Source organism: Rhinolophus sinicus, chromosome 16 (genome assembly GCF_057876585.1).
Source record: "Rhinolophus sinicus isolate RSI-liver-muscle chromosome 16, RSI-T2T, whole genome shotgun sequence".
NCBI classification, from domain to species: Eukaryota; Metazoa; Chordata; class Mammalia; order Chiroptera; family Rhinolophidae; genus Rhinolophus; species Rhinolophus sinicus.
The window spans coordinates 37,119,085-37,141,618 of NC_142516.1; the positions used below are offsets into that span (position 1 = coordinate 37,119,085).

Consider the following 22,534-nt stretch of genomic DNA (forward strand, 5'->3'; position numbering starts at 1 on the left):
TTTGTTTTCATAAAATTAATTTTTAATGGTTACATAATCATTTGTTGTTTGGGTGAGCTCCCACAATCCTACAATGGCTCTTGAGTTACTTCTCTCCCCGAGTGTAATCCCCTGCCCTCAGAAGGAAGAAATGGCAGATTCAGTAAACAGTCCTGAAGGAAGATGGGCTGGTGGAAACAAACATACTAGTTTCAATTGCTCTAGTCATGTTCTTCCTCCTCCTTTGCTGAGCTGTTTACATCTCAGCTGTTGGCTTCTAAGGTGATTGCTCTTCCCAATCCTCTTTCTTAGTTACTAAAATCTCCTGGTCATGCCCTGTTCTGAAGGGATTCTGAAGCATGTCTAATGAATGTTCACTTGGATTTAATCACCAGGAGCTGAATGTGATAAGCTGCAGTGGTCCTGGGCTCACAGGAGACAAGGTCCTGCTTCACGCAGGGGCCCTTTGCAGCAAATTGAAAGCAGTGGACGTAAGTTGGTCTGGGGCCACAGATGTGGGAATGATGGCTCTTATACAAGGCGCTTCAAGGTAATGCACCAAAACTTACCCTGCCATTTCCCCAATTAATTCATTTGTAATACAATTTTTAAAATAACATTCTTGTTCTTATTATATTCAAGCCAGTGTTCTAAGTGCTATATCTGCATTATTTTAATCACCAGACCATCTTTATGAGATAGGTATTCTTATTATTTTTCCTCATTTTGCTGAGGAAAAAACTTAGGCAGAGTAAGGTTAAGAAACTTGCCTAACTTCACAAACCTAGGAAGTAGTAGAGCCTTATTGGAACGTAGACAGTGGGATTGAGTATGATCACCCTCTGCCTTATATCTGTTTCCTGAAAAAAGAAAACAGTCAGGGTATCTTTTTCTGGGTTTAATGTGTGGTCCTAATCAAGCCTTGATTTCTGTAGAGTCAGCCTTGTTGGTCTCAGTTCACAGCCAGGTTTCTAGAGTACACAGAATCCAGAGCAGGGATCAGAACAATTTATCTCCTAAGTGCCAGGTAGTTTATATGTTAGGCTTTGCAGGCCATGAAATTCGTCTTGACTACTCAACTCTGCCTTTGTAGGAGCCATAGACAATATGGAAATGAATGAACATAGTCATGTTCCAGTAAAACTTGGTTTAAAAAATCAGGTGACAGACTGCATTTGGCCCATGGGCCACAGACCTCCTGTCTCAAGAAGTGCTTAAAATGTTATGAGTAATAACTTCTTTGAGAATCAGATGAAAGCAATGGATTCTGTACCCATAATGAGCCATATAAACAATGTACAAAACCTTTTGCATATATTGATATGTATATGAGTATATTGCATATATGTATATTATATATCAATTGATATACATGCATGTATATTCATTGGTATGATATATTCACATATATTGATATATTGCCTTGAAAGTTCCTCTTTAGGTATTTTTGGAGCTATTTGAATAACTAATGAACTGTAAGCTTTTGGTATAAAATCTTTTTTTTTTTAAATAAAGACATTATTAAGGTGTAATTTAAAAATCTTTTTTGGTATATTTTCAGTCTTCATGGACTCTCTATTAATGGATGCCAGATTACAGACAAAGCCATTAAAGCTTTAGTTAAAAAGCATGGAAACAGGTAATAATGATAAATTTCTCATTTACATGTACCTTACATTTATGTATCACCTATCAGCTTACAGAGTAGATGCTGCTGTCTTATTTGTATTACATTATTTGGTGTTTTCATCAAACACTCACTGGGGTAGGCATTTGTCAGTGGAGTAACCTGAGGCTCAGAGATATTAAGTGACCTGCTAACTGGCACACAGTAAGTTACAGAAGCTAGACCTCCCAGTCTCAAGCATAGTGTCCTTTATGTTATAGCACAACTCAAGGAAACATCTTGAAAACTTTTTCCCCTCTCTCCTTTTGTTCAGAATCTCAAAGCTAATCACAAATAACTAGAGACTTTCCCCTTTGTGATTTGATTTCCACTGTCTTGGGCAGGAGGAGTTAATACCATGCATTTACCCCACTATTCTGGAAAGATCACCAAATGACTATATTTTCAGTAGCTGTCATTCTCTCACATATCGGGGAAGGAATTATCTGGCCACTACAGAAAGATTACCAGCAGCGGATGGCACCTGCACAAAGATGCCCCAGACTTACAGGATTCTCAAGGGACTGATGGGGTTTGACTTCTGTAAGCTGAAGACTCACCAAGTGGAGATATGAGGAGTCCTCAGATAAGGTGGCTTTAGAGATGAGTGTCTGTCTGGAGTCTCAGGCCAGCAGCTGCTGCTCCCATACCCTGCAGAACACATTTAGAAAGAAGCGTCATGGACAGCAGTATGGGTTTCTGTCCATATTTTGGAGGTGAAATGATTCAGAGGGTGACAGATTCTTATTCCTCCAATATGAGTCTGCTTCTGATATGTGGACAGTCCAAAGAAGCAAGTGAGTTTTGCCCAGTGTGAAGACTAAGGTATAGGTTGCGCATAAACAGCCCCTCTGCCAACAGAACTTTTATCTCGGTCATTTCCTATAGAGAGAAGCTGCTGCCTTGTGTTCAACTCTTTGCTGGTTTATTCGTTTGTTTTTAAATAAAATTTCCCAATGCCATCAGCATGAGAAAGTCTAATTGAATAGTACATTAGATGTAATTGTGTGTTAAAAATATGGTGCAACTTGAATTGGGAGTTTGACGTATTCTCAAGAATCTGTTTGGAATGTCTTCCAATCAGCTCTCTTCCTTCTTATTTTATAAGTCATGAAGCACAAGAATCAGTTTTATTGTGTTTTTGCAAAGAGGAACTGAGCGAACCTAGGTATTTGCTTAAGACTCTGGTTATTTCTGATACTTCAGAAAAATAGTCTACTAGACTGATCCAAGTAATTGGTCCACTTGTTATGAGGAGGAAGTATTGGATGAATTATAATTTGTTTACAGATTACCCATCCTTTTACCCATTGACATATTTACTCACTTTCCTCCCCTTGAAATTCTTACTTGTCTTTGAAAACTTTGAGTAGTAGTGAGAAAAGTGGGAATCACATAGACCTGTTCATTAGTTATATGAATTTGGGGAAGTTGTATAGTTTCTGAGCCCGTTATCTTATTTATTAAGTATGGGTTCTAATGATTATCAGGGAGTGCTGTTGTTGAAAATTAAGAGATAATGTATATAAAAACCTTAGCAACTAGTACTTAGTATGTCACTCATACATGCTAATTTATGTGCTCAATACATGCTACTTTATTTTATTGCAGTCTACTTTGATTATCCCCCTCTCTGAATGCCTGTAGCACACAGTTTGTTCCCCAATATCTCTATAAAGATAAGCTTTTCTCACTAACCAACTTTTAAAGCAAGAATACCTTTTGCATTTGCAGGCTCTCGCACAATGCAGGAAATACTTTTGGGAAACACCATGAATCTTCTCAAGGTCAACAGTCTATAAACTGTGTAATAGCTTGTTTGGTAGAAAAATACACCAAGGAGCATTGTCCCTGTGGTGAAATAAAAGGTTCCAGTTGGCCAATAAAAACCTCATCAAATTGAATTCTGATTGGAAAAGTATACAAATAAATTAAGAAGGCCAATATTTCTTAAATAAGTTGGCAGCAAGCTGTGGTTTTTCTGCATGATCTTACTTCTTTTGTGTCCTAGTCCTTGAACAATTTTGACATAAGTCAACATTAAATGGAAAGATAAAATTAGAAATAAATTCTTGGCAGGGAATTCCGAAATGATACCTGTTGCCGGTTTCAAATCTCACCTTCACTTACTTTGGAATATGAATGCTAAAGCTTTGGCTCAGAAAAGTTCCAGTATATTTTTCTTGTTTCTTTGTTAAAACTATTACTATATGAATGTATTTGCTTCTAGTTGTTTTTAATGCAGAGGCTTGTTTTTTTAAAAAATGGTTGTACTTTTGTCTTTAGCAAATATTTTTCTACATTATTGAAAACTTGCCATTAACATCATTTTAACATTTGTGGAATTTATTAGCCATCTCTCAAATTTTGACCAGTTGGAGTACTTCTAATATTTTAAAGTAAATGCTGCCCAAACGATAAATCTTTTTGTGTGGAGGTTTCCATTTCCCCTTTACTGACTAGGCTTGAGGCTCCAAAGAGGGATTTCTGGGTTTAACCACAGCTGTCAACAAAATCTTGAGACTTCTCAGCAACTATGTAACCAATAACATGATTTTTTGATAAACTTCAATGTCTGCACTGATCTGTGGATTCTTATCAAGTTAATATGAAAAGTAGCAAATATGGACAGAAATATGTTCCTTCCACTTTGGAAGTCGATTCATTGGAATTTGAGAGATCTAGCGTCTTGGTGAACCCATAACACATTTTTACTGTGAGGAAAAACGCATTCAATCTCATTGAAAGGAAAGTATACAACACTGCATTTGGGAAGAAAATAAGATGGGCTAAAGCTTGTATGGTGGTAGAAACGACAATTTTTGATTAACAAATTGTCAGCATGGGGCACATTCCTTCAATTTTCAGCAATTTGAAATCCCAGCATTAATCAGCTTTTGTAGAATGCCACCCACTGTTCTTACAGCAGTGAGGAGGGCAATAATAAAAAATTGTAGAACTAGCATTAGATCAGAGATCGTACTGACTGGAGTATCTTTGTTTTGTGTGAAGACTTTTCTTTATGATTATTCAGGAATTGGTCAAAACATGCCCCATCCTCATCTTCTGAGTGCTTTCTTTCAGGGCAATAAATGGTGCTAATAAGTTGGCAGGCATCCCACCAGCTAGACCTTTGATATATGTTGTGTGAGCACATTAATATGAAATCAGAATTATAGAAACACAGGGAGTGTTCCCTACTCATAATTGTCTTTTTATGTAATGCAAAATAAATCAAACTATCACACTGCTCCCAGGAAGCCTAAACCATTTATAAAATAATGACTTTTGTTTTATAAATTGGTTTAATTTATCCATTTCTTTGTTGCTTACTAGGTTCCTACAATGTGCCAGGTGCTGCAGGGACTAAATAGAAACACAGGCATAGCTCTACTGTAAAAGAGCTCACAGTGTCCACATACATGCCATTGTTTGGTCCACATGTTTTTACTTCCTCTATATTCTTGGTCCATAGTCTTCCTCTGTATTCTTGGTCTGTTGAATAAATGTGCCGATATTCTTCATATGTGAATGTGACACTGCTTACTCCTGTCTGTAAGCTACTACTTTGTGCTTTTTTTCTAGTACTGAAGCTAGGAATGCCACTTCATGTCTTCTGGTATTCTTGGCCTACCTTGGTACCAAACTACCGTGTTTCTCCAAAAATAAGACCTAGCCAGACCATCAGCTCTAATGCATCTTTTGGAGCAAAAATTAATATAAGACCCGGTCTTATTTTATTATATTAATAAATATAACACATTATATTTGTTAATATGTTATAATATATTAAAATAAGGTCTTATTTTAATATATTATAATATATTAAAATGAGGTCTTATTTTAATATATTATATATTTATAAATTTAATATATTAATAAATATAATTATTATGTATATATAAGACCGGGTCTTATATATAATATAATATAATATAATATAATATAATATAATATAATATAATATAATATAATATAATACTGGGTCTTATATTAATTTTTGCTCCAAAAGACGCATTAGAGCTGATGGTGTGCTAGGTCCTATTTTCAGGGAAACACGATATATACATTTTCAGAAAGACTTTTCAGGGTTAAATGGTATATAGCCTATCACCTAGAGAGAGAACAAAATAAATTGATTGATACTGGATTAGCTTTGTGATCTGGTCGACTTTGTTGTTGGCTATAACCATGAGGAGTTCCATAGGGCAAATAAGAATGTGAAATGGAGGTTCAATCTTTTGTGGTTTAAAGAAGAGAGCCAACCTGTGAACTATTTTCAGTAGCGAGGTGTAGTAATTTGTGATGGGAATTTCAAGCAGGAGGTCTCATGTTGGGGTTGATGACTGTGCTTCAGAGGGTATATGAGCATCTAGAAATTTTAAACAACCTTTTTATTTAAGAAGCTGTGTGTTTTCTTGTGGAGATAATCCATAGATTTCAGTGAATTCTCTAAGACAGTCATGAGTCCCTAAAAACATTATGAGTTATTGTCCTAGGTGCGGGGTTGGTGAATTTTTTTCTGAAAAGCACAAGATAGTAAATACAGGTAGTGGTTATGTGGGTGTATACATATATAGAAATTCAGTGAGTTTTACACTTAAACTTTGTTCAGTGTACCCCATATTAATTATACTTCTATAAGAAAGAAAAAGCAAAAATAAATAAATAAATGAAATTCATATGTGAAATATAATATTTATAAAAGGGAAAACTTGGTTGTACTTCAGCATAGTATTTTGAAATTTCTGTTTTAGCATAAGCCAGAGATAGGTTGGAGAACTATGGCCCTTGGGCGATCTTGGTTTTGTAAATAAAATTGCATGGCAACACAGTCACACCCATTTGTTTACAGAGACTGTGTTCTTCAAAGCCTAAAATACTCATATCAAGATATAGACTATTTCATCATTCTAGAAAGTACCCTCATGTTCCTCTTTCATCATAATCTTCTGCTTCCCCCTGAAAGTAACCACTCTTCTATCACCATAGCTTAGTTTTACCTTTTCTTGAACTTCATTTACATGAGGTTATAGAGCAGTGTGGATGAGTGTTTGGCTTCTTTCACTCAACATAATGTTCTTGCAATTAATTTGTGTTTTTGAGTACACAGATTTTTAATATAAATATCCTGGTTCATTTATATTATTATTCCTGAAGACCCTACTTGCTTAAATAGCAGGAATTTGTTGGTCCTTTGGGTGTTTGTAGTGTTAGAAAAGGCCCACAAGAAGATGCAGGAGAATACCTGTCTCCACCCTCCTTCTATTTGGAGTTAAACCACAAACATAGAAATTGCAATCTAAGAACTCTTAGTTATAAACAACATCAACAAATTGAAGCATGAACTCTGAGTACTCTTTCTCAGTGGAGAATTTAAGTTTCAATGTAGTTTTAATGAGTGAGAACTCTTATTTCTCTTTCTCTTCAGGTCAGTAGAAACTAATTTGAATTTGTACTATCATTGGCCCATAGAATTGTGGGAAAGTTTCTAATGTCCTTTAGTTTTGTGCTTCTCAGACTTGTATGTGTATATGAATTACCTGGAGGTCTTGTTAAAATACAGATTATGATTCAGTTGGAGTGGGATGTGGCCTGAGACTCTGCGTATCTAGCAAGTTCCCACATGGTGCTGATGCTGCTCACATGTGAAACATGCTTTGAATAGCAGGGCTCTCGTCTAGTAATCATTATTGATGTTTAGACCAGAGATGATGGTATCCAAAGGCAGTGGCAGTGAAAATTTAGAGAGAGGTAAGATAGTTATGAATTAAAATGGATAGAAGCTTCTGAGAAACTGGAATAGTACATGAGGAACAGAAGATACCAAGGATGAATCCTAGAGGTCTGCCTTATGCAATTGGATAAGTGGTGGTAGCATTCATTGAGATAGAGAAAACTCGGAAGGGAATGTTATTTGTGAAGGAAAGATTTGAGTGTGTTCTTGGCTATTCTGAGTTTGAAGTGATTTAGGTTATATAAGTGGAGATGTTGAGTAGGTGTTAGAATATAGGATTCTGGAGGTCAGAGCAGGATCTGTCTGGAGATGTAAGTCTGAGAAGCTGTGGCCATAGTTGAAATCTAGAGCGAGATAAGAGTGACAGGGGAAGGGAATCTTGCTCTTAGCCTTAATGAAACTCCAATAGTCCACAATCAGGTAGAGGAAGCTTAGTCTGCAAAAGAGACTGAGAAGTAAGAGACAGTAAGATGGGAGGAAAACCAGAAGAACGTGTTTTTTTTTTTTGTTTTTTTTTTAAGAAATGAAAAGAATAGAATGTTTTAAGAACTAGGCAATAACTAATAGTGTCCAGCCCTGCTTAAAGTGTGTAAAATGAGGATTTAAATATGTCTGTTGGATTTAGTTACTAGCAATCATTAGTGACCTTCATGAGAGGTTTTTTTTTTGTGTGGAATGACAGAGTGAACAAACCAGATTAGCATGAAATGATGAATGAATGAGAAATAAGAAAATGGAGATAGAAAATAGAAGTTTCGTCCAGAGGATAAGAAAGGGAGATAAAGTGATGACTTGGTTAGGAATGGGAGGGCAAAGGAGTTTGATTTTTCATTGATGAGACTTGAACACGTTCAAATTCCAGTGGGAAGGATCCATTTGAGACAGATAGATTGGATATATAAGATTTAAAAAGTATAGATGATAGTGTATCGTTCTGGAAAAGTCTGGAGTTGGTGGGATGCAAAGATTAGGAATTGACTTTTGAAAACAAGAGAGATGTCCACTTGTTGAGAGATGCTTAATGTAACAGGAGTGGAGAAAGATGAAAAAAATATCTGGAAGGATATAGTAGTGGAGTGTTGAGCATGAAGTAGGAGGCGAGGTCACCAACTATGAGGAAAGGGGAAGCTGAAACTGTACGGACATGTCTAGAGAAGAGTGACATAAATTTGAAAAAACTGCTTTCGAGAATGCAGTGCATTGGCCAAACAAATGTAATATGTTGCTGACTGTTTGTTTAAAATGTAAGTACGATATATAAAGTTGCCTTAGTTAATCTTCAATTCATCATTGATTTTTAATTTTTGCATTTCTATGCAGGCTTTAACATGATTGCCTTCTAATTGTAGCATTTCTCTATCACACTTCATGAAATGTATTCATACCGGTATAGGAATAACAGTTACATGCTTTTTTTCTTGGTAAAAACACATTTAAAAGTTTTACCAAGTGCAAAGTCAAAGGACATAGACAGTGTTTATGTGGTTCTGATTACGCCATACAAGAAGGACAGGACCTTAGGGTACTGGCTAGATTATCACTGGCCAATTGGTGGAGCATGGAATTTGAGTAGTAAGAGAATAAAATGAATATTTTGTGTACATATAGGTAATATTTGCATGATATACTATAATACACATTTGGTTCCTCTAAAGGTCTTGCTGCTGTTAGGTGTTGTGTGTTACATCCATCATAACTGTATTAAACACATTTCATATATAAATAAACATGGGCACTTGACCCTTGAGGAAAAAGAGAATAAAGTGAAGAAATTAGAAGGCTGATGGTAGGAATGGAAGTAAAGAAGACAGTTATGTGGAGACCCTGATGAAGCAGATGAATGACACAGTGGGAGTAGTTAGAAAAGTAATTTAAGTTGGAAGGAAAAGAAGTTGGGGTCTAAATGAAAGATGCCCTAATTAGTAATTTCAGAGTATGATACAATCTAAGGCCATACTAATGGAATGTGTGGCTGATGGGACTCAGTGAAGGTCTTCAGTGATGAGGTTAGGAAGCCAAGGTCAAGGTGTTAGATGGGTCAACCACTTGGCTATTGAAGTCACTCAGGATATTGGCAGGACTTGAGATGGAGAGGAAGGCTGACCATGTGCCAAAGGTTTGCATGAATTGTGGTGATTGAAGGATAAGGGAAGTTCATGTGTAACTGGAAGGGTAGTAAGTGACATCTAAGAGGAAGGGGAGAGCTGTCATTCATGATGTGAGGGGAAGTAATAATTGTTGGCAAGTGATGAGGGGGAGCACTGAGGACAAACATTCCATGTCCTGATTTTGAGCTACATGACAGAGAATGAAGAGTTTACACATGTGAGGGATGTGGGGAAGTATATGCATCAGGGTTTTTCTTAAGACAAGGAGATCCACTCTCTCTCCTTTCCTTTAGCAGACATGTTAATTATCGAGTGCTCTGTCATTGCATACAGAATATTGATTAAAGGGTTTCTTATATTGTTCATCTTTTATTGTACAGATTGACTCAATGTTTTTTGCAATCTCTTTCAGTGGCTTTGCAGATACCACGAAAAGAAGACTGCTTCTCAGAGAATTGCTTCTTTCTTAATCTCCTCTGTTGATTAGCTTATAGTTACAGTTCATGGATTTTTTTTAAGGATTCTTATTTGTTCAAACAAGAATAATACATTTGGAGAAAGAGTTTTTTTAAGCGAAAAGTTGGTCACTTTATGGAAAGTTTAAAGAAATGCTTATGTAAATTCAAAACCTAGAATGTGTCTAAAGAAAAATCCATTGATATCATTAAGATCAGTATATTTTCCTTTTCTTTTTGTGGGTAAGTTTTACAGGAATTTTTACACCAAGATTTTTGAGTACTGCATTTGAAGGATTCTTTCATCAAGTTAGCATGATAGAAATGTCACTCTTGACCTTGTTTCTGAAGGCTGTTTTAACCTTACTAATTAAGCAACCTCTGAAGCTATTCAGTGAAGCTCTCTTGAGAGTGGAGGGCCTTTGATGGGGAAAATTCCCTAATTGGGTAGGACCTCTCATCATAAAACAGCCATAACATGTTGATTATAGTTTTACCATTAGGAATTCCATTGCTTCACACAATGGGTTATCACAAGAATTTGATTAACCTAAATCAATTTTAGCCTGGAGATATTTGGAACCATTGAAAACATCAAGTCACCTTAGCAATCCTGGAGTCTAAGGAAAGAGGATAGGCTTTCGATTCATGATAGCAAAAATAAATATTGTACAATAGAGTTTGGATTTTTATGTAACAGCAATCCTCCAATGGTTGCTAATGTCTAATACCTTTTTCTCCATGTCTCTCAACTTGCATTTAAAATTTGTAATGAAAATATTCGTGAAAACAGAAAAGAATCGTATATAGAATTCCCATGTACCCATCACCCAGCTTTAATAATTACCAATATTTTGTCAATCTTCTGTCATCAATCTTCTCCTTTGTTTTATTTGTTTTCTGTGATGATTCAAAGCAAATCCGAGATATATTATTTCATCCATAAACACTTCAGTGTTTACCTCTGTCAATACATTTTTATACTGGTAAAATAACTGTAAATGCTAGAACTTACATAGTGCTTTTAAATTGCCTTATCTCAGTAGGTTATCACAAAAAAATTGATAGATATCGTCACTTTTGAGCAGATAAAAAGAAAACCCCAAACCCAAAGGTTTTGAATGGTTAAATGAAACTCTCAGGGGCTACTGAATAGTGACAGTGGGTTTTAAACATGGGTCTCCTACACATACTTAACTCAGTTTTACACTCTGCAGCAGATGTGACCATATTAAGTAAAAAGCTATTCCTTGGGCACTTGACTTTACTGCTCTGAGCAGAGCTTCTCTTTTATTGGTCTTGTGATACCTGGGAACAAACTAAAGAGGGTGAGAGTAGCCAGAGGAATATAGCCACAGAAATGTGTATTAAACATGTCTTTTATTCTGATGTTTTGAACTCAGGGGCTATCAGGAACTTAACCCTGTATTTCCCCAAGGAGCAATGATCGAGTATGTGCTAAGCCAGTGTTTGCATGATAGAACATAACCATCATGAGTAAGGAAAATCAACATGGCTTAGATTTGCTGAGGACACCATGCTTAGTGAATTTTATTCATCTATTAGTTAAATTCACCAACTCGTTTCATATTGTCAGAACTATATATTCACTTCTCAAATATGGCACTGACATGCAGACTTTCCACCATGAAAAGTAAAAATGTCACTCAGGTGGTTTAGGGATTTGCTCTTGTGCTGTGGATCAGGAGCAAAGTATGATATTGCACTGATTTTTCCCCCCTTTCTTAGTCTCCACAAAATAGAAGTATTTGGCTGCCTTGCTCTTACCTCCAGGAGTATAGGTACCCTAGCCCTGCAGTGTCCACACCTGCAGACCCTCAACATTGGGAGAGTCCCCAAGGTTTCTGAGGCCTGCCTGGTCAGGAGCCTGGAGAACTTGCGAGAAGTAACTGCACTGAATGTTGCTGGCCTCAAAATGGTGAGACTTCTTGGATTCAGACTGACTTTTTAGTTGGGCTCCATATTCCTTTGTTTTCAGACCATAAAACTAATAATGCTTTCCCACTTCATCATGAAGTAATTCTCTGAAATGGGTCCTTAAGGGAGAAAGAATCCCATAGTACTTGTGTGATAGAAAAGATTTAGACATTGGATTATTTCTTCTATTCAAAAGAAATATTTGAAACTGGAGGAGCAACTATGATCCCTCTAAGGAAACAGTGCTATGTAGTTATGAAGTAGGTAATAGATCTAAAAGTCAACCCATTAACTGGGTCTTTTGCTGTTTTTGTAACTGAAATAATATTTATGGTAATTTAATAACACTATTGAACAAATAAGAGATGATACTATCTATTGTTTAGTGAGCCCCTCCCATGTTCCAGGAACTGTACATGGCACTTGTTACACCACTAATTCATTAGCTTGCTATCTTTCCTGTGTGAGAAGTAGCATTATTCCCAATTTATAGGTAGAGTTGGAAGAAATACAGTACAGGTCACAAAGATGGTAAGCCTGGACCCAGATTTGCTGATTCCCTCCCACCCCCATCCTACTGATTTCCTTCTGTGTGGAAAGACAAGGCAGTTTGACTTTTTCCTCCATATATGGTTAGCCCAGCTATGACGGGGCCATGGGACAGGCTGATTTTCACAAATCGAATGTTGATTGTGATTCTGTGAACTTGTAGTGGACAGTACTTTCTGAGAACAGATTGTCATCATGCTTTTTGATAATGGTTGATTGGAAGCCAGTGAAAAAATGTTCTGATGTAAGCAGTTGAATTACAAATTTTATGTGCTCATTTTCCCGTTTTATAGCTCATTGTGGGCTCTGAAGTTTTCTTGCTTTGAACACTGCTCTGAATGAAGTAATGAGGGAAGAACAATACTGTATTTCTTTTAATTTTTAATCAAAATGTCATGTCCCTGAAAGAAATTCGCCATTAAAAATTGACAATGTGTTCTTAGCTTGCTTGATGATATATTTAGATGTGTTTGGGGAAGTCTTCTACATTCTGGAAAGAAATAATTTCTCATTCTAAGTCTCTTTTAACTCAAAATAGCAAACTCATAGCAACAATAGCTTACTAAATTTCTAGCTCTTCTAGTCCATGAAGAGCTTTCAAATCAGCATACATGTGCCATGTTGGATTACTTGATATCCTAAAAACGATGATGGATATTATACAAGGGCAGAGCCTGTTGAATTATTTGAGTCTAGCTTAATAATTACTGAATCACTATAATATTTGAGGTTCCTTAGTTAATCTAAGTACAAAATGGATTAAGCTCTTCCATGACTCTGATTTCTATATTCAAATGGGGATTCTGTAGATTCTGGCACTAAAAGAGACAGACAAGAGCACAGATTTGGAGCCCATCTCCAGAACGTCTTTGGGCTGTAGGTGTTGATCAAGAAGTAAACCATAGTTCCTGGTACGTAGTCAGTGCTCCGTAAATTTATGTCAGCTTAACGACTGGGCTGCGACCAGGCTACAAAGGCTATGTGTCAATTAAAATTTTGTGCATCAAATCTGATTTTGAATGCATAGTGAACTTTGCCTAGAATTATTTAAAAATGATTAGGTACTTCCTAATTTGCTACTCTCTAAGTTTGACTTTTCTCTTATGTAAGGTTTCCTGAAAATGTGGGTCAGCTAAATGTATGAGAAAATAATTTAGCATAACATGGTATCCTGGACAGGATCTCTCCTGTGATTGTTTCCTTCTTTTTTATCCCAGGAAATCAAAGACCTTTTATGGTGTTCTCTGATTGTCAATCCTTTTCATAAACTCTTAAGAGAGTCACCATGGAAGAACTTATACTCTCTTTGCTCTTGAGACTGGAGGCCCTGTGGTCCAGATGGAGTTCAAAGATTGAAAAGTGGGCTTTTGTACTCACTTACAGAGAGCATAAATGTATATATGCACTTAAATCGGACTATAATGGGTAAAGGGAATAAATATTACAGCATAATTATGGTACATGATACATAAATAGATGAATAATAGATAGAACATAGATATAAATATATGCAAAGACAGAAATGGACAGATACAGATTGAGAGTGGGTGAAGGTTGTAGGACTTGGTTTTCATTTCTTTGTGGGTTTGTACATCCATTTATGTATAAATGGATAGGACTTTCAAAATCCTGCTCTATTATAAATTATGAGAGGGAAAATCGAGGTCTGTGTGCAGTGCCTAGCACCATGCTAGTTGTAATTAGGTGATTATTAGTGATTTTTTATGATATCAGGAAGATGAATAAAATCTTCCTATTAATAGAATACTAAGTAGTCATTAGCATGATAGTTAAAAAAACATGAGCAGTCATTAAAATAAGCAGAAAAAAATCACATAAAATCTTGGGGTTAATCCAAGATTAGATTTGATTTTCTTGTGTTTATTAGGTTCCAGTTTGGTGCATTTTGATCCTCAATTTTAGTGTTTCATACCTCATTTTATCCTAATAATTTAAAACTAGCGTACTAGGCCTAAACATAAAATTCATTTTAGAATCTTATAACCGATTCCATTTTATATCATTAGTTTATCAAAGTCTCTCTTACTTTCTGATTTTATTAATAAAGAACCTGGGAGCTTGTATCAGATGACTGACTCTGATCAGTTTAGTTCTCATCTGAAAGTACTTTGGAAAAAATATGGCCTCTGGAATCATCAGTCCTAGGTTTGACTGTCAGCCTTGCCATTTACTTAGGGACAGCCTCAGGAAGACCTTTAACTCCCAGACCCAGTTTCTTTAGTTGTAAAGTCAGGATATTAACATTGATATTTGTAGGACCATTGCAAGGACTAGAGTTAGTTCATATAAAGTTTCTAGCTTGGAATCTGACACACCACAGGCAGTCCTCAAATGAGAGCAATTAGTATTATGTTGCTGCTGCTGCTGATTATAACACATCTGAAAATAGGCACATTTTAATTTCTAACACACTCGATTCATTGTCCTATCTTCTTTGTGCGGAGAGCCCTGTGATTGAAAATAAATTCTTATTCGTTTCCTCCTGTAGGTAAGAGATCAGATCATTCATCTTATTGTGACACAGTGTCCTAAACTGGACAATCTGGTCCTCGGTTCCTGCGCTCAGGTAACAGACGTGAGCTTGGTGGAAATCAGTACCAATCTGCGAACTCTCAGGTACTTTCTCCTCTCTGAGCTAACCAGACCGCAGCAAAGTGATCACATTATGCTTTAGGACTGTGGCTTTGTTCTCCTGAGTTTTCTTTATTGAAATCACTGGAATAACTAATACACTCTAGTCGATGGATGAATTAGAAACTGAAACTCTGCCTGATACATTTCTGTGTGTTGGCCGAGCAGCCAGCATCATTCTGTGGAGTGACCTGACCTAGCAAAACTGACTGAAATAGAATGAAACAAAACGGAATGGATGTATGACTTGGGGATGTGTGAGATTTTATTTGACCAAAGATTTTTTTGAAGGGCAAATTTAGCAAATGATTTCAACAACAGCACTGTGTTTGTTGTGTATTTCTAAGGGGCCTGTCTTACAATATCAAAAATGGTTCTGCTTCTTCCTTTCACCATCAAATATAAGCAAGAACGGGGATAGTGTGGAGAGGTAAGGGAAGGCAGAGTAGTCAGAGAGGAAATGCCGTCCGTCACAGAAACGCGCTTACCCATGAGTATTCACCAGAGAAATGTGTCACATTAAAGGTGTTGTTCTAAAGGATCTGAGCCACAGCACTGTTTGCTTAATTTATTCCTATCTCATGACCCTGTTCTCCATTTTCTTTTAACTCAAAATTACAGAGCTACAAAGGACAATGCGGCGCTATCTTTATGTAATATTGTGTAATTAGCCTCTGTTTTAGTTACTGTTGCTGCATTACAAGCCACTTGGAATTGAGTGGTGTAAAATCATTTTATTAGACTGACAGATTCTGTGGTTTGCAAATTTGGACAGGGCATAAAAAGGATAGGTATCTTATCTCTATTCCATAATGTTTGGGACCTCAGCTGGGAACATTCGAAGGCTTGGATGACTTCATTATTGGGTCTAGAATCATCTGGAGGCTCCTTCACTCACACGTCTGGCATCTGAATGGACATGACTTGAACTCTGGACTCAGCCAGTGTGAAGAACCTACACATGGCCTTTCCTTATGGTTTGGGCCTCCTCGTGGCATGGCACCCTCAGGATAGTGTAGCTTCTTATATGGCAGCTTGAACATGAGTATCCCAGGAAACAAGGAGGAAGCTGCATCATCTTGGATGAATTAGCCTTGAAATTCATGTAGTTTCATTTCCGCTGTACTCTCTTGATTGAAGGAGCGACAAGTTGTGCTCAGTTTTACAGGGGAGGGCATATAGATATCATTTCTCAATTGCAGAAATGTTAAAAAATTTTGCGACCATTTAAAAAATGGCCACTGCCCATTCTAGAGTTGAGTCACCAAAGAGAAAGGATCAATAACTTTATATAACTTCTAAATTAATTATTGACTTCGAGTTATTGAGCTGAAGAAAACCTTAAAGATCCTCTAATCCAAACACTTGTTTAAATAGTGAGGATATTATCAAGGGCCAGAGAGGTGCTGTGACTTGCCCAAACTCACACAGGTAGGCAATGGCAGGACTGGACTTAGATCCTGGTCATCTGACTAATATGATCTCTCTCCACCATGCTGAAAGAGTGTTAGCAACTGAACAACACTTACTCCAAACAGCTCTCTTTTGCAAGGAAGAGAATTTTGTAACAGCAAATGACACCAGTAGTGACATCAAAGACTACACAAAACAGCGACCACCACCATGACTGAAAACATGGAAGACAGAGTAACAGCTGGAAATCCATCAATATGTCACTTCTCTAACAGTATTGCCTTGAGATTAGGACTCTCACAGACACACATATATTTAGTCATCATAGCAACTCTAAATGTTAAGCAGTTATTCCCATTTTTTTTTCCAAGGAAAATTGTGCCTCAAAGGAATTAAATGACTTGTCCAAATATGCCTTATTAGTAAATGACAGTATAGAAGAAAAGAGATTAATAATATAAAATATAAATATAAATGATAAAAGTTAATAATATTGTTATTATTACATCTGTGGAGATGTTTATATACAAGTTTTCTATATTATGAAAGCTGAAACCATTTTTGATCTTGTAAAAATTTGATAATGATTTCTCAAATAATATTTCATTGAAAAAAGTATTCTATTTCTTGATTTTGATATTTCAAAATACTTAAATGAAAATAGCAAAAACATTTGAGCTTTATTTGAACTCTGATCATGGAACTCTTATTCATTTTATCTTTAATACCTTTTTAAAATAACTCATGATCAGAACATTCTATGAAAATCTAGGTAAGGCTGACCTCATTTAGATAGTTAGAAGTCATGGTCCTTAACCAGTTAGATGTGGGGAGCACAGGAGACAAAGAGCACACAAAGTGATTTGAATTGCATTGGTATGTGTCTTCTTTATAAGCGCAAATTCCAGTGAAGTAACTTTTCTCTCAGCTAGTTAGTTAAATATGAAGCAAATGTTTCTCTACATAGTAACACCAACTCTTGACGTGCTACTTAGGAGAAGGGCAACTGAGTGTGCCAATTTTGTGAAAAGCACCTACAAATCCTTTTTACTCAAATTCCATAGGTATCTCGATGTGAGTGGATGCCGACAGGTAACCAATGCAGGAATCCATGCATTGGCAAGAAGCTGCCACCAGCTCACGTATCTGGACCTAAGCTCTACAGGGATAAGCAAAAGAGGGTAGAAAATGTTCAGATTATCTTTTTCATATAGTTGCTTTAAGAAAATGAATCATGAGTTAATTATCCATTTCAGTTTATCATTTTAAGGGCACCTTTGTGAGTCTATAATGTAGACTATGATATGGTAGTCAAAAAAGAATCTGTAGAGATTCTTGAAAGAGAAAATACATGATAAATAAAAATGTAAATGTATTTGTTGACTGATTACAACGGGTTTTGACAGCCATCAGTTTGTGGTTCCTGAACAACCATCTTCCTTTCTTTCCTCCATCTTTCTTTTCTCCACAGTCAGCATTTGCTTTTAAATTCTTAAATCATAATCACCCTTCCCCAGGATACTGGAACTAATAGGATACTTTTCCAATGGAGGCTACTTCAGTTACTCCAAAGGGCCCTACATTTATCCATCATTTAAGTGAGGGAAATTCTCACTTATACTAGGGCATTGGGCTACTTTTACTGTTGTTGAATAAAGTCAAATGTGCAATGTAAGAAGCAAGCAATCACGTTTCATTGTCAGGGCATATGCCATGTTAATTAGTAAGTAATGTTAATTAGCCAGAACCCTTGTTAAAATAGCAATATATTGATTAGGTATAATTGACCCATCTTTTATAAGTGCCAGCCCAGAGCAGGATGTATATACTAGCTGGACAGTTTGTGAATACTTTCATTATATTTGTTCACTTTCACTGATTATCAGGATTTTTAAAAAAGAAAACTTAGTACTAAGGTAATAAAAATACAACATACTAACAAAAGTCCAAAAGGAAAGGCTGAGGTGTGCATAGGTGCTTTTATTTATTTAATTTTGTTTCAGTTATAGTTGACATTCAGTATTATTTTATATTAATTTCAGGTATACAACATAGTGGTTAGACATTTATATAATTTATGCAGTGGTCCCCCCCGATTAGTCTAGTACCCACCTGGCACTATACATAGTTGCTGCAACATTATTGACTGTATTCCCTATGCTTTACTTTAAATCCCCATGACTATTTTGCAACTACCAATTTGTATTTTTTAATCCCTTCACCCTTTTCACCCAGCTCCCAACCCCCCTCCCCTCTGGCAACCATCAGTTTGTTCTCTGTATCTATACTTTTAAAAGCTCCAACATATTCCTGGGAATGTAGGAGGCCATGTGCATGTGTAATGTGCACGTGCATGTGTAAGGCTGTATGCATGCTCGCAAAATACCAGAGAAGGCTCAAACACTTACCACTTGAAGGTTCCAGCAAATAGGAAGTGAAAGCTATGGCAGAGTTGAAAACTGCCTGTCTGAATGTTGAAGGCATGTCCTGAAGCACACATAGAGTCCCTCAATAAAGACTGAGGGATGTAATAGTTCCAGATATTTAGGAAACATTCTATCCAATCATTGATTAAATACTAAGCTGAGCAGAGACTTCAGTGGCCACACATGACAAAGAATATAGACTTTAAAGAATTACTTCAGAAAAACCACTAATCAACAAATGCCAACAAAAACTAAAAACAGCAACAACAACAAACCCAGGGGAGGAGGAGAATTAGATTTCCAGCCACAATTGCCATATCATATTATTGCCATATCATATTATTTAAAATTTTGCCATATCATTATTATTTAAAATTTCCTATTTTTAACAAAAATTACAAGACATGCAAAGAAACAAGAAAGTAAGGCCTATACACAGTGGTGGAAAGCAATTATTAAGAACTGTCCTGGAGGAATCTCAGACATTGGGCTTGCCAGATAGACCTTAAGTCAACTAGTTTAAGTATATTCAAAGACCTAAAGAAAACCATTTTTAAAGAGCTAAGGGAAAATCTACCAATGTCTCACCAAATAGAAAATGTCAAGAGAATTATAGAAAGGAACCAAATAGAAACTGTGGAGTTGAGAAGTATAATAATTAAAATGCAAAATTTACTGTAGGAGCTCAACAACATATTTAAGCAGGCAGAAAAGAAATTCAATAAACTTGAAGATAAATTAATTGTGATTATATAGTCTGAGGAAGACAATGAAAAAGAATGAAGAAAAATGAACAGATCTTCAGATACCGAGGGGTACTTTTAAGCAGATCTATATATACATAATGGGAGTTCCAGAAGGAGAGGAGAATGGGGCAGAAAAAATCTTTGAAGAAATAATGGCCAAAAACATCCCTAATTTGATGAAAAAATTTCATATCTGAGAAACTCAATGGATTCTAGGTAGGGCAAACTCAAACTCCAGATTCACATCTACACAAATCATAATCCAACTATTGAAAGACAAAGACAAAAGAGAATCTTGAAACCAATAGGAGAGAAACAACTCATTACCTACAGATGATCCTTAATAAGATTAACAACTCACTGGAAACAATGGCAGCCAGAAGACAGTGGGATGACATATTCAAAGTGCTGACAGGAAAAAAAAATTCAACCAAAAATTTTATATGTGGCAAAACTATCTTTCAAAAAATGAAGGAGCAATTAGAATATCCTAAGATAAACAAAAGCTGAGAGCATTTGTTGCTAGAATACCTGCACTGCAAGAAATACTAAGTGTTCTTAGGTGAAATGAAAGGACAATAAATAGTAATGCTAATCAACATAATGAAATAAAGAGCACTGGTCTCCTTTAAGGATGTATATTTTAGCAAATATGTTCTTGAGCTCTGAATGACCATCTTGTAAAAATATTAATTTATAACCTTTATTTTGTTCTTATGTTTAATTCTTGGACTTTTTCCAAGTAGTTCAAGTTGCTGTATACATGGCCTGTGATTTTGAGAGATTTATTCTACTTCTTCACAACCCCCATAACCCCTAGCTCATTTAGTAAGGCATTAGGGCTCAGTGGGTAAATTCTAAATAGTTCTTCATCGGTTGCTTAAAGTATCCTATGTGCCAAAGACATCTGAAAGTTATTTTTGTTTGTTTGTTTGTTTGTTTTAAGATAAAAATACTATTTCATTCATTGCTATTTGAAGTTTCGCAATATTTTTTATGATGCTTAAGTTATTTAATCTCATGAAAATTGAGATTTTTTTTGTATCTGTAAAATGATAATAGTTTAGCATAACTGAATTTATAGTGAGTCAACTTCCTAAAGAAGTCAATGGACACCCCCCAATTCCTCTAGATTATTTATTTTAAAGTGAACTGGGAAGGCATGGTGATGGCTGTAGTTTACTGGAAGCAATTTTGCTTTCCTGAGCACATTAAATGATGTTCTTGTACCTATTTGTTGCTATTAGCATATATCATTTTAAAATTTCAAATAAAAGAGTGATTTGTGGTTAAATCTTCATTCCCTGGACTCACAAAGCTGAGTGTACCTGGAATAGATGCAGCAATACCGTGCCCGTCATTTAATTTATTTGGCATATTTTAAATACTAGATGATAAATTCAAAATTATCATGGTGAGCTATTTGCAGTGAGGAATAGAAAACAATATCCAAGACAGATTCTTCCCTCAAGGTACTTATCATATAATATGAGAAAAAAATACCACATGCACATGCAGATATCTTAAAGGAATACACATCCCTTGAAGAAGAAAGAGATTGCATAGCTTTGAGTGTGGGAGTGACTTCTTGGAAAGGGCTTAACCCCAGATAGTCATTGAAGTACTTGTAGGATTTAGGAGGGCATAAAACAGAAAAAGGAACTCCAGCTGAGATCAAATTGTCCCACATTGTGATTTATTTTTAACAGTTTACATTTGTCAAAAGCTTCCTTACACATCAGATTCTCCCCAAAATCCTGTGAAGAGTTTAGGGCAGGTATTAATATTCCCACCTATGACATAGGACATTTTAATTCAGAAAGCTACTTGAGAACTTTCCAAGTTAGTTAATGTAGGATGAGGATTGTAAAATTGTAGACAGCTGCCTGTATTTTAATGGCCTGTAAGCTGAAATTTTTTTTTTTTTTACAACTTTAAACGGTAGTATTTTAAATAGTTACATAAGAACCTAGATGATATCTTTGCTTTTTGTCTCTTAGCCTGTGATTAAATACAAATTAAATCCTGCAAAACCTAAAATATTTAGTATCTGGCCTTTTAAAAAAGAATGTGTTGACCACTGATTTAGGATTTTCGTAATCAAATAAAACTTCTTTAGTTTATTATAATGAAATTAAGATATGGTGCTATTACATTTAAATATGGATCATCCTGTAAATATAGTTTTGCATCTGTCTCTTTTCCACCTAACTTATACCATGTTCTCCTTATTAGCCATCATTTTTTCAAAAACATTATTTTGATGCTTGCTTGATACTCCATTATATAGATATGACATAATTTATTTAAATATTACCATATTGTTCAATATATAGATTGCGTCTAATCTTTAAACTAGTGATTTAGGTTACACAGAGCTCCCTTGGCCTGGAAGGGGTAAACATTTGCATAAGGTTATTAAAATTCCATGCCCACTTGATTTTGAAAAATTCTGGGATGGGACTTATGCTCTCATGTTGCTTCCTGTCTTTTCATGCCTCTTTGGCAACTGCTCCCTCTCACATGGTTAATGTTAACTCAGTTTCTTCTTCTGGTTCATTTGTGAGCAAAATACATTCCAGTAAAAATGTTTCAGGGAACCCTAGGAAGGGCAAAGAAAATGCTTTCATAAGTCCTTCCACTTCACCTTGCTTGCTCCAACCTTTCTTCATTTTTCTCTTCTCAATTTTTCTTCACCCTATCAGGAGGAAGAAAAATCCATCCCAGTCCATGAAAAGTGGCAGAACTATCACATGTTATCGTGCAGATTCTTTTCTCCTACAATAGTTTATAAGACTCTCTTCACCAATACCCTAGAGTCTCCTCTGGTGGTAATTCTGGTGCCAGATGTTAAGATAATGATTA

At 35.9% G+C, this 22,534-nt stretch overlaps 1 protein-coding gene across 9 annotated transcripts in view; it reads left to right on the forward strand.

The window, feature by feature from the left end:
- The window catches only part of LOC109457324 (S-phase kinase-associated protein 2-like), a 97,828-nt gene that overhangs the window by 65,275 nt on the left and 10,019 nt on the right, over window positions 1-22,534 (forward strand). For 2 of the 9 annotated variants that reach the window (XM_088793369.1, XM_074330590.2), the window contains exons 6-10: window positions 375-529; window positions 1,541-1,618; window positions 11,695-11,884; window positions 14,942-15,069; window positions 17,562-17,678. In XM_088793369.1, the coding sequence (XP_088649495.1) occupies window positions 375-529; window positions 1,541-1,618; window positions 11,695-11,884; window positions 14,942-15,069; window positions 17,562-17,678 (668 nt within the window). Of the gene's footprint in view, window positions 1-374; window positions 530-1,540; window positions 5,364-9,902; window positions 11,885-14,941; window positions 15,070-17,561; window positions 17,679-22,534 lie in introns of those variants that run through there. The other 7 variants (XR_016019410.1, XR_016019405.1, XM_074330592.2 and 4 more) reach the window with 6 other exon arrangements.